The 13159-nt window shown below is 40.7% G+C and overlaps 1 protein-coding gene across 6 annotated transcripts in view; it reads right to left on the bottom strand.

Moving 5' to 3' along the window:
- The window catches only part of LOC129731453 (uncharacterized), a 365349-nt gene that overhangs the window by 118612 nt on the left and 233578 nt on the right, over positions 1-13159 (bottom strand). For all 6 annotated transcript variants that reach the window (XM_055691463.1, XM_055691461.1, XM_055691460.1 and 3 more), the window contains exons 4-6: positions 10933-11146; positions 10717-10818; positions 7093-7209 (exon numbers count right to left, since the gene is read on the bottom strand). In XM_055691463.1, coding sequence (XP_055547438.1) covers positions 7093-7209; positions 10717-10818; positions 10933-11146 — 433 coding nt within the window. The remainder of the gene's footprint in view (positions 1-7092; positions 7210-10716; positions 10819-10932; positions 11147-13159) is intronic.

Below are 13159 nucleotides of genomic sequence, written 5' to 3' on the forward strand. Positions count from 1 at the left end.
CTCCTGTCCTGTAACTATAACGCGCCTGGGTTAGATAGAATCAAATTCAACTTGTTGAAGAATCTACCCGGCAATGCCAAGAGGCGCTTGTTGAACTTGTTCAATAAGTTCCTGGAGCAAAACATTGTACCGCAGGATTGGAGGCAAGTGAAGATGATCGCCATCCAAAAACCAGGGAGACCAGCTTCTGATCACAACTCTTATAGGCCGATTGCAATGCTATCCTGTATCCGGAAATTGATGGAAAAAATGATACTCCGTCGTTTAGACCATTGGGTCGAATCAAATGGCCTACTATCGGATACTCAATTTGGCTTCCGCCGTGCCAAAGGGACGAATGATTGTCTTGCGCTGCTTTCAACAGATATTCAGCTGGCGTATGCTCGCAAAGAACAAATGGCGTCTGCGTTCTTGGACATTAAGGGGGCTTTTGATTCCGTTTCTATTGACATTCTTTCGGGCAAACTTCACCGACAAGGATTTTCTCCAATTTTAAACAATTTTTTGCACAATTTGTTGTCCGAAAAGCACATGCATTTTACGCACGGCGATTTGGCAACTTTTCGCATTAGCTACATGGGTCTTCCCCAGGGCTCATGTTTAAGCCCCCTTCTTTACAACTTTTATGTAAATGACATCGACGAATGTCTTGCAAATTCATGCACGATAAGACAACTTGCAGACGTCAGTGTAATCTCTGTTACAGGAGCCAAAGCTGCCGATTTGCAAGGACCATTGCAAGATACCCTGGACAATTTGTCTGCTTGGGCTTTACAGCTAGGTATCGAATTCTCTCCGGAGAAGACTGAGATAGTAGTTTTTTCTAGGAAGCATGAACCTGCTCAGCTTCAAACACAATTAATGGGTAAAACGATTTCTCAGGTTTTGGTACACAAATATCTTGGTATCTGGTTCGACTCTAAAGGCACCTGGGGTTGTCACGTGAGGTATCTGATGAAAAAATGTCAACAAAGAGTGAATTTTCTTCGTACAATAACCGGACAATGGTGGGGAGCCTATCCAGGAGACCTTATAAGGCTTTACCAAACAACGATATTGTCTGTTATTGAATACGGGTGTTTCTGCTTCCGCTCCGCAGCAAACACACATTTGATCAAACTGGAGCGAATACAATATCGTTGTTTGCGTATCGCCTTAGGTTGCATGCAGTCGACCCATACGATGAGTTTGGAGGTCTTAGCTGGAGTACTACCATTGAAAAACCGCTTCTGGAGCCTGTCTTCTCGTATTCTCATCAAATGTGAGGTCTTGAACCGTCCCGTGATTGAAAATTTTGAAAGGTTAATCGAACTTAATTCTCAAACCCGTTTTATGACATTGTATTTCCATCACATGTCCCAAAATATTAACCTTTCTTCGAATATTCCAAATCGTGTCGACTTATCAAATACTTCTGATTCTACTGTGTTTTTCGATACATCCATGATTGAAGCAACTCGTGGAATCCCGGATCATTTACGCGTGCAGCAGATCCCCAAAATTTTTTCCAATAAATATCTAAACATCAACTGCAACAATATGTTCTACACTGACGGATCACTTCTTGTTGGGTCCACTGGCTTCGGTATTTTCAATAACAATTTAACCGTCTCCCATCAGCTCGATAATCCTGCTTCTGTTTACGTCGCAGAATTGGCTGCAATTAAGTACACCCTAGGGATTATCGAAAAAATACCCACGGACCATTATTTCATCTTTACGGACAGTCTCAGTTCCATTGAGATTCTCCGATCGATGAAAGATGTTAAGCACTCTCCGTATTTCCTGGGGAAAATACGGGAACATCTGAGTGCTTTATCCGAAAAATCGTTCCAGATTACCTTAGCGTGGGTCCCTTCTCACTGCTCGATACCGGGCAATGAGAAAGCGGACTCTTTGGCTAAGGTGGGCGCAACAAACGGTGATATTTATGAAAGACCAATTGCTTTTAATGAATTTTTCGCACTTGTACGTCAGAATACGATCATCAGTTGGCAAAATGCTTGGACCAGAGGGGAACTGGGAAGGTGGTTACATTCCATAATCCCCAAGGTGTCGACGAGCCCGTGGTTCAAGGGGTTGGATGTAGGTCGGGATTTCATTTGCGTGATGTCCCGGCTTATGTCCAATCACTATAGATTTGACGCGCATCTCCGTCGTGTTGGGCTCGGGGAAAGTGGTATCTGTGCCTGTGGTGAGGGTTATCACGACATAGAGCATGTGGTTTGGTCATGCCCTGTACACCGTGACGCCAGGTCTAAATTAATAGCTTCCCTGCAGGCCGAAAGTAGGCAGCCGGCTGTTCCTGTTCGTGATGTCTTGGCGAGCCGTGACCTATCCTACATGTCCCTTATATACGTTTTCCTGAAATCCATCCACGCCCCAGTTTAATCCTATTCCCTTCCGCCTACATCCAACCAAACGACAAGAACACGTTAAGACCCCGGATCCGGAAACAGCAACTAGACCCGCACGATACTCTCAGGTCCCGAGGGAGACAACCCATTATGCCAGTCCGTAATATCTTGGCCCAGTAGCGGAACATATTCAATATGCTGCTTACCTATGGCGATGGAAAACCATCAAACAACAAATCAGTGCTTTTAATGCAAAACATTATAGCTTTAAGTTAGATTTAGTTTCAGCTCGTAGTCGGCAGCGAGGATAAAAAATTTGCTTTTAGTTATTAAGATACTTTAGAAAGTAAGCTACAAGATATAAGCCTCCAACTCTCATGGCGTGGCTTGGGGTTCCCCTTACAATGATAACCGCTCCTCTTTAATCTATAACCTTTGCGATGACTTCGACATGGCTATTTTAAACAACGGCGAAATGACACGTATCCCGAAACCTCCAGCGCGCCCAAGCGCTTTGGATCTATCCTTATGTTCGACGTCGCTACGGTTGGATTGCACATGGAAGGTAATCCTCGATCCTCACGGTAGCGACCATTTGCCTATTCTTATTTCAATTAATAACGGGTCAACTCGCATGCGACCAGTTGACATTCCGTATGACCTTACACGGAATGTCGATTGGAAGTTATACGAGGAAATGATTTCAAAAGCGGTCGAGTCGATTCAACATCATCCACCACTTGAAGAATACAACCTCCTCGCGGGCTTGATTCTCGACGCCGCGTTGCAAGCCCAAACGAAGAAATATCCCGGCGTAACGATTAAAGAACGGCCTCCCACTCCGTGGTGGGACCAAGAGTGCTCCGATGTCTACACGCAAAGATCCGACGCGTTTTTGGCCTACCAGAAGGGAGGTATACCTGGCAACTATTTACGGTATTCGGAGCTAGATACCAAGCTTAAAAGCTTGGCTAAAGCAAAGAAACGCGGATATTGGCGTCGGTTCGTGAACGAACGTCGAGGGAGACATCGATGAGCACTCTTTGGAACACAGCCCGAAGAATGCGGAATCGCGTAACGGTCAACGAAAGCGAGGAGTCTTCAAGTAGGTGGATATTTGATTTTGCCAGGAAAGTATGTCCGGACTCTGTTCCTGAGCAAAATATTGTTCGTGATGCGTCTCCGGGCCACAACGCGATAGAATCACCTTTTACGATGGCAGAATTTTCAGTTGCCCTCCTGTCCTGTAACTATAACGCGCCTGGGTTAGATAGAATCAAATTCAACTTGTTGAAGAATCTACCCGGCAATGCCAAGAGGCGCTTGTTGAACTTGTTCAATAAGTTCCTGGAGCAAAACATTGTACCGCAGGATTGGAGGCAAGTGAAGGTGATCGCCATCCAAAAACCAGGGAAACCAGCTTCTGATCACAACTCTTATAGGCCGATTGCAATGCTATCCTGTATCCGGAAATTGATGGAAAAAATGATACTCCGTCGTTTAGACCATTGGATCGAATCAAATGGCCTACTATCGGATACTCAATTTGGCTTCCGCCGTGCCAAAGGGACGCAAAGAACAAATGGCGTCTGCGTTCTTGGACATTAAGGGGGCTTTTGATTCCGTTTCTATTGACATTCTTTCGGGCAAACTTCACCGACAAGGATTTTCTCCAATTTTAAACAATTTTTTGCACAATTTGTTGTCCGAAAAGCACATGCATTTTACGCACGGCGATTTGGCAACTTTTCGCATTAGCTACATGGGTCTTCCCCAGGGCTCATGTTTAAGCCCCCTTCTTTACAACTTTTATGTAAATGACATCGACGAATGTCTTGCAAATTCATGCACGATAAGACAACTTGCAGACGTCAGTGTAATCTCTGTTACAGGAGCCAAAGCTGCCGATTTGCAAGGACCATTGCAAGATACCCTGGACAATTTGTCTGCTTGGGCTTTACAGCTAGGTATCGAATTCTCTCCGGAGAAGACTGAGATAGTAGGTTTTTCTAGGAAGCATGAACCTGCTCAGCTTCAAACACAACTAATGGGTAAAACGATTTCTCAGGTTTTGGTACACAAATATCTTGGTATCTGGTTCGACTCTAAAGGCACCTGGGGTTGTCACGTGAGGTATCTGATGAAAAAATGTCAACAAAGAGTGAATTTTCTTCGTACAATAACCGGACAATGGTGGGGAGCCTATCCAGGAGACCTTATAAGGCTTTACCAAACAACGATATTGTCTGTTATTGAATACGGGTGTTTCTGCTTCCGCTCCGCAGCAAACACACATTTGATCAAACTGGAGCGAATACAATATCGTTGTTTGCGTATCGTCTTAGGTTGCATGCAGTCGACCCATACGATGAGTTTGGAGGTCTTAGCTGGAGTACTACCATTGAAAAACCGCTTCTGGAGCCTGTCTTCTCGTATTCTCATCAAATGTGAGGACTTGAACCGTTTTATGACATTGTATTTCCATCACATGTCCCAAAATATTAACCTTTCTTCGAATATTCCAAATCGTGTCGACTTATCAAATACTTCTGATTCTACTGTGTTTTTCGATACATCCATGATTGAAGAAACTCGTGGAATCCCGGATCATTTACGCGTGCAGCAGATCCCCAAAATTTTTTCCAATAAATATCGAAACATCAACTGCAACAATATGTTCTACACTGACGGATCACTTCTTGTTGGGTACACTGGCTTCGGTATTTACAATAACAATTTAACCGTCTCCCATAAGCTCGATAATCCTGCTTCTGTTTACGTCGCAGAATTGGCTGCAATTAAGTACACCCTAGGGATTATCGAAAAAATACCCACGGACCATTATTTCATCTTTACGGACAGTCTCAGTTCCATTGAGATTCTCCGATCGATGAAAGATGTTAAGCACTCTCCGTATTTCCTGGGGAAAATACGGGAACATCTGAGTGCTTTATCCGAAAAATCGTTCCAGATTACCTTAGCGTGGGTCCCTTCTCACTGCTCGATACCGGGCAATGAGAAAGCGGACTCTTTGGCTAAGGTGGGCGCAACAAACGGTGATATTTATGAAAGACCAATTGCTTTTAATGAATTTTTCGCACTTGTACGTCAGAATACGATCATCAGTTGGCAAAATGCTTGGACCAGAGGGGAACTGGGAAGGTGGTTACATTCCATAATCCCCAAGGTGTCGACGAGCCCGTGGTTCAAGGGGTTGGATGTAGGTCGGGATTTCATTTGCGTGATGTCCCGGCTTATGTCCAATCACTATAGATTTGACGCGCATCTCCGTCGTGTTGGGCTCGGGGAAAGTGGTATCTGTGCCTGTGGTGAGGGTTATCACGACATAGAGCATGTGGTTTGGTCATGCCCTGTACACCGTGACGCCAGGTCTAAATTAATAGCTTCCCTGCAGGCCGAAAGTAGGCAGCCGGCTGTTCCTGTTCGTGATGTCTTGGCGAGCCGTGACCTATCCTACATGTCCCTTATATACGTTTTCCTGAAATCCATCCACGCCCCAGTTTAATCCTATTCCCTTCCGCCTACATCCAACCAAACGACAAGAACACGTTAAGACCCCGGATCCGGAAACAGCAACTAGACCCGCACGATACTCTCAGGTCCCGAGGGAGACAACCCAATATGCCAGTCCGTAATATCTTGGCCCAGTAGCGGAACATATTCAATATGCTGCTTACCTATGGCGATGGAAAACCATCAAACAACAAATCAGTGCTTTTAATGCAAAACATTCTAGCTTTAAGTTAGATTTAGTTTCAGCTCGTAGTCGGCAGCGAGGATAAAAAATTTGCTTTTAGTTATTAAGATACTTTAGAAAGTAAGCTACAAGATATAATTGGCGCCGTTAAACATTAAATTGTATTTGTGCCGTGTCAAATAAATTATAGATGAAGAAAAAAAAAGTTTCATATTTTTATTTTTCTACAACTTTGCTGAATAATTTATTCTTCTATCTCTTAACACAAAAAAAATTATTTTTTTTTATTTTTAGTCTAGTAAATTTTTCATACTTTTTGACAATTTGCGATTATGCGGGTCTTTCATACAAACAATTGTTCCGAAGACACTTTTAAGCTAGGATGAAGGTAAAATGCGCTATGGAAATAAATTCCACTTTTTGCCTGATTAGACCATTGTGCGATGCCATCTTCGTTGCTATATTTAATTGAAACAGTGATGACATTTGTCCAATTATCGTATCTTGATTTAACTGCAGGACTGCATTACCAACCCAAAAGAGTGGAACATTGTATGGCAGAAAGTTTGAAGTCAGACTTATGGGCGGGCCCATCGGGATGTCTTATAGTAAAGTTAAGAGCGCGTTCATGACAGCTGGGACAGCCAATTGCCATGGCATGTTCATGCGCAGTGGTTATTAGTGAGAACCGGGGGTTCGTGAACGTTGATTGCATGCGATGACAACAAGGATTATTATATCATTGCCGTCTGCCTTGTCACATACCCCAAAAGGCGTTTTGCCCATGCGCACTGTATCACAACCATTGTTGACTCACTTTGAGATAATTATGCGCTTTGTTGATATCAGAAAATTCTCATATCCATGGAACTTAAAATAACAAGAGCTAGGACAAAGCATTCGTAAAATGTTTACCATCAGGTCATTAATGTAAATAAATATGTAATAGAATTTTTAATTTAGCCAGATTTCAAATATATGTATTAAACTTAAAAACAGTTTGTTGGTGATACTTACCCTCACAATGGAATCCATCTCCCCGATAGCCAGGAAAGCACGTGCAAGTAAAGCTACCTAAAGTATTTGTACAGTGCGCGAAAACGTCACAGGGTCGATATTTACACTCGTTTTCGTCTAGGTTGGAGGAAAAAGATAAGAAAAATATTGCATTAGTTTAGAGTAGTTAAGATCAGTCTACCATGTGCCCTCGTCATCATTATCATTGTCATCGTTGTTATCATAATCAGTATCATCATCATGATAATTACTATTAGTCATCATTGTTTTGGGCACTTTACAGAAAGCAGACAAACGCTATATTTATTGTTTATAAATAAACAATTTTAAATATTACCAGAAGTTCGGTTGACATCAACTTATATCTAGAGAAACATTTCAAAAGGTCCTATCTGCTTTGATCGATTTTTTGATCGATCACATTTATTCAATCACCACAACAAAATAAACACATTTAATTACACGTTATTTGCACAAGTTGATAGCGGAGGGATCACTCAAGCCTTCTGAACGAAAACCACGATTGGAAGATTTACTAAAGCTGAACCATCACCAAAATGAAATGACGCTTCGGAAAAAACGATGAAAGCAGATAGACCTTTTAAAATGTTTATCTGAATATTATAGCAAAAGAACGCACATAGCACTAAAACTAAAGTGTTAATCGAAGCCTGTCGCTTTATCGTAAATTACTTTTTATTTGGCAGATTTTAAAATTTTTTCATAAAAATCAGTATTTTGTATAGAAATTTTCGCTGTTGGTATAAATTATTACAAAAATGGTAAATAAAAAAAAACTTTCGATCGAAGGTATAAGGTAGAGATGGTCGGGTTTCGGGTCTTTAAACCCGAAACCCGAACCCGACCCGTACCCGTCGGGTTCGGGTTTGTAAATTTTTGAAAGTGCCAGGTTCGGGTCGGGTTCGTGTTTGAAAATTTTTTAAGGCGTCGGGTACGGGTCGGGTTCGGGTTTGGTGGGAAAAAAATTTTCGGGTTCGGGTCGGTTTCGGGTTTAAAAAAGGTCGGGTTTAGGTCTGAAAACCCGAACTTGACTATATCATATAAGCATTTTTGTAAGATGATGATGTCTAATTTCATGCAACTACAAAAACACTAACATTTCAATACTATTCGAGGCCCAAAGCTTCAGGGCTGCCTCAAATTGGTACAAAAAATCTATCCCTCAAAAAAAATCTCGGGTTCGGGTCGGGTTCGGGTTTCAGTTTCGGGTTCGGGTTTCACACAAATAAAATTTTCGGGTTCGGGTCGGAAAAATAAATTCGGGTACGGGTCGGGTACGGGTTTGAAAAATGCCAAACCCGACCATCTCTAGTATAAAGATCTCGTTTGAAATTTCGAACATTGCAGTGCTATGCTGTGCAGGAATAAACAACGGAAAGTGTGAAATAGTTCCGCATCATGCAGACCCAGACGGGGTCCCAGTGCGTTGCGTTGAACAGCTCAATGCAGCCTTTCTACATTATCATCTCGTTTTCTGTTCACCACACTTGAATAGCGGATTTCTGGATTCTTCTCCTCTAACAGCATGGTTATGGTTTAAAATCTTTCGAGAGGCGTTCCATACGAACGAATGTATTCATAAGGCACACTCGTTACCTTTGGCGTTAAACTTTGCTGAGAATCCATTCTTGGGTCGCAGAACTTCCACTACATAACAGGAGTGATTATCGGAATTTACGATCGATTTCGTACCCACACCTATTTTTTTTGCAACGCAAAGTGGCTTGTTCGATTCCTGTTTTCTGTTGTGAATCTATTGATGGAGCAATGATTACATGGATGGTCGCGGAATTCAAAAAGCATGTTCGATCGTTGTTGATTAACCATATCGAATGAGTGGTTTGTTTGATGCTTGTTATTGTGCTCAACAATAAACATGAGTATTATTTTGTCATTGTGCTAAGGTGCTATTTGATTACTTCTATCATGTTAATTTGTAGTTTAGGCATTCATTGAATGAAGACGTATACAACAAAGTATAACGTTAGCTGCCGCCAATTTAATGATCAGAGATTATATAAAAAATCTTTAAAATAACGATAACGGATGCCTTTGTTATAGGTGTGACGTTTGGCTGCTTTTAAAGTTTGACTAAATGAAGTTATAATAAAACCCTATTTTCTCTGTATAATCGAGATACTATTTGTTTTATAAAACTTATTTAGTGTAACTGGCAACAATATGAGGTAATGACGTTTGCATTGTCGAGCGCAAAACCAGCAGCACCTTTGTGCTAACGATCCCCTATCGAAACTTAATCTTCTGCTTTCTATACCCAGACTTCTGGACTGACTGATAAATAGGACAATTTTGAAGCTAGCGCTAAAATCCTGCTGACACTAACAGTCTGACCTAGTCGCGATTCGAACATACGACGACTGGCTTGTAAGACATTGAGACCACCTGGGAGGCACAAATCTCTTTTTTAAATATTAACATAAGAGTAACAATAAAACTGATAGATATCTTTGTTATTAATTTCAGGTAGTTTTAATGGTCATCGATTGTGTAAAAAATTCAATGATTCCAAATACATTTAAAATGTCACAGTATGTCAAAAATAGTTTGTTATTCATTAATCAAATTTAGTTAGTCAATGTTCTGCAATCATATGACATATTTTAATGTTGTTAATCATTACCATTTTATCATACCCATTTGAATTCATTAAAATGTGTTCGAGTTACAGTTAGTTACGCTAGCAATGCAAACCTGGTGCAAAACCGTAAGCATCGATTCTCAATTAACCTCAAACCATTACGGTGTTGCACAAGAATCAGCGTATCAATTTATAATCACATTAGAACAGTTATTCCTTCAGAACATACTGATCACGACTCCCCCAGATCACCGCTCGGCACACCTTTGTACAGCTATAGTGGTTTACCACCCGACGCAGTGACCTACAGAGTTTTTCGATCACGTGCATGGATCGCGTGGAGACTGCCGTTCACTCATTCACTGCGGTGAAATACTAATTTACCTATTTTCTTCGCTGCATTGACTTTTGTTTGTGCTCAGGTTTAACCCGAAGAATTTTATGCTGCATCGAGGCTACAATTTTGATACCTATTCTTTTTAGGCTGGTTGTGTATGATTAAGGCTATAGAACAATAATTCAATCGAAGCTAAATTTACATTAATGACTAAGTAGCATAAACTGCATTTCCTGGAGAAAAAGGTTTAGGGTAATGCTACTTGTTTTGATTCTACCGGTTCATACAATCGAAATAGTATATGCCAACCGCAGCAGACGGTTGAACCGCTTAACGGGATTTGTGTCGGGCTCCGTCCGGCTGGCGATGCGATGGTTCAACGGCTGAGAGTTGTGTTATCATAATTTATTTAGCAATTTTACGTCAGTGAAATGCTTTGGGATGTTTGCGAACAAATACGAACAGCATGAAATTGGTCGTTGAATTTGCTTGAGCCTGGTGGCGGTGTATTTTATATTTTTCCCAGCAGTTCCCTAGGCATAGCATTAAAGAATCTGATAATGATGACGATGACGGTGAACGTACATAAGATATATTGGGGAAAAAGTCTGCAGAAACAGTACTTGTTTCGCAAGTTCACTCACGCTGTCTTAGGTATGATGCTTACCTGGAACTTGACAATTGCAACCGCCAAAGCCATCATTACAATGGCATTGGCCTTCTAGACACGCTCCGTTGGAGCAAGCCGTGCCTTCTTTATCACAATCATCTGGAATAAACAAAGACGAAGAAGAGGTAGGAAAAAAATGAGATTTATGCAAACGCGGAAGTGATTGGGCTGATCATCGCATTAATTTAGGGAAATGTCCCGTCAGTAACTTACTTGTACATTTTAACTTATTCCTAAGCTCATCGGAGCCCATATAGCAATCCGATGTGCCATCACACAGTTTGGATAGCTCGTACAGCTGCAGGTAGTCTGTGGACTCGTTGACTTGGCAGCCGAAGTAGCCATCCTCGAGGTTCAGAAAAAACACTTCGTGCTTTAGTCCGAAGATGCCTACGTTTTTTCGGGACGCCGAGTACTGTGTACTCGCCTGAAAAGAGAAAGCGAAATCAAAATTAAATCATTACCAACAATAACGAATCGAACAGGAATTCGCTTCGATTTATTTATTTATCTGTGCATACTTAGATTGCGCCTAACTTAATAAATGTGAGCTTACCAGCTGCAATCTTGCTTCTAAAACGCTTCACTGCAAATGTGTTTTTGTTTAGTAGGTTGGTCAAACCAAACGTTATTTAGTTTTAATAAAAAATATTAAGGTAAGGTCTTCAACAATTAGGAAAAGAGAAGGAGAACTGAAACTTGTTTCATTTTCTTTTATTAAAATCATTTGGAAGAAAACATATTCTATATTACTCAAGGCCTTGTATGGAATCATCCTCCAAGGCAAATAAAAACTACCGATGTCATTGCTGAAGAAGTGCACGATGCGTCTAGGTTAGGGTGGCAGCGAAAATTGTTATGCCCCAAGGCTAAGCGTGCGATATTGTTAGTGGCGTACCCAGAAATTATTTCTGAGGCGAAAAGGGGTAAAATCCTTAGAAAAAAAAATTAATTGGACATTGATTATTTTAACTTAATTCGAACATGTCCCAAACATGGAGAAAGGGCATTAATGGTAACAAATAACACCAAAAAAATGAAATTCCGGATAATCGAGTCTCAAATTCCGGATAATCGAGACCGACTTGTACACGAAATTGGGAAAATCGAATTTGTTTCAATGCCAAATGTCTTAAAAGCGCATAAAACATCGAGATCTGGTGTTATCTCGAAAAAAAATTTATTTTGACCGAAAATCGACCTTCTGGGACTAAGCCGTTTTCTGAGCAACCGAAGGCTTTAGATGGAATATTTTAAAACTGGCATCTGGCAACTATGAAAACCATGAAGTTTTGTGATATTTAAAGGAAAAGAGAAACCTAACCTCTGTACAAAACTTTTTTCAATTTCCCATTAAGAAAATATTGCTAGGCATGGCGCGAGTAACGCAATGTTAATGACACATTCCTACTATGATTGCTCTTTCCTATTCAATAACAATAAAATTCCACTTTAGTTGTTTTTGGAACCACCCTAGGGAAAAATAAATAAACCACTCTAACGAAAATCAAGTTTGAGATACCTAATTGTAATTGAGTTGTAAGTCATTTTGGACGCCAGCTCCAAAAAATTCCATATTAAGCCTTCGATTGCCCAGAAAACGGTTAAGTCCCAGCGGGTCGATTCTCGGTCAAAATTTTTTTTTTTCGATATAACATCAGATTTCCAATTTCTTGTACTAACCCTTGGTAGATTTTTGAGGGTCGAAAAATCACAACTCTGAGTGCTTTGAGGCACCCTTAGCATCATGCACAGATTTTTTGGGCCAATGAACAAAATGTACATGGTCGATTTTTGAAATTCGATGATGAATTTTTTTCCATAAAGTCACTGCCACTCTAGTCTAGGTACTCATTTATCCTGATAATCCTACAATCTTGCTGAGGCATGTCGTGTTGTTAATTTTCTAGAGAAAAACAAATATTTTTCCACGAACATGTGGTTCGAACAGAAGTTGTAATGCATCTTTGGTGGAAACACAATTTTTATGTTGAGTTTTCATTAGAGAAAGTTAAGAGCAAGCAAAAATTCAATCAGTGTGTAAATCAAATAAAATTAGAGGAGTACATGAAACTGAAAAGGCCGATAATACAAGCACTTAAATTGTGATATTAAATGTCTTTTAGTTCATCGAAATGGATCTTCGAAGTCCTCTGTATCAACGAGACAGTCACGCGTTGAAACAAGTAACTCTTAGGCTCGGGCAGCGACTGATGAAGATTCTGGTACTGAGTGGGACTGAGACTTAAGTAAAATTTTCATAAGGTAGCGAAGGTTGATGAATTTTCGTCTTTGTAGTGATAAACTTGCGGCCAGACAAAAGTGTAGCAAGCAATCGTAGCAATTTCAATTCCGGAATGTCGTTTGGAGCACACACATACAATGATGTTTCATTTCTTTTTCTAGTTTTGCTATTTATGGAAATTGATCTTCTGCTTTT

This window comes from Wyeomyia smithii, chromosome 3, assembly GCF_029784165.1.
Source record: "Wyeomyia smithii strain HCP4-BCI-WySm-NY-G18 chromosome 3, ASM2978416v1, whole genome shotgun sequence".
NCBI classification, from domain to species: domain Eukaryota; kingdom Metazoa; phylum Arthropoda; class Insecta; order Diptera; family Culicidae; genus Wyeomyia; species Wyeomyia smithii.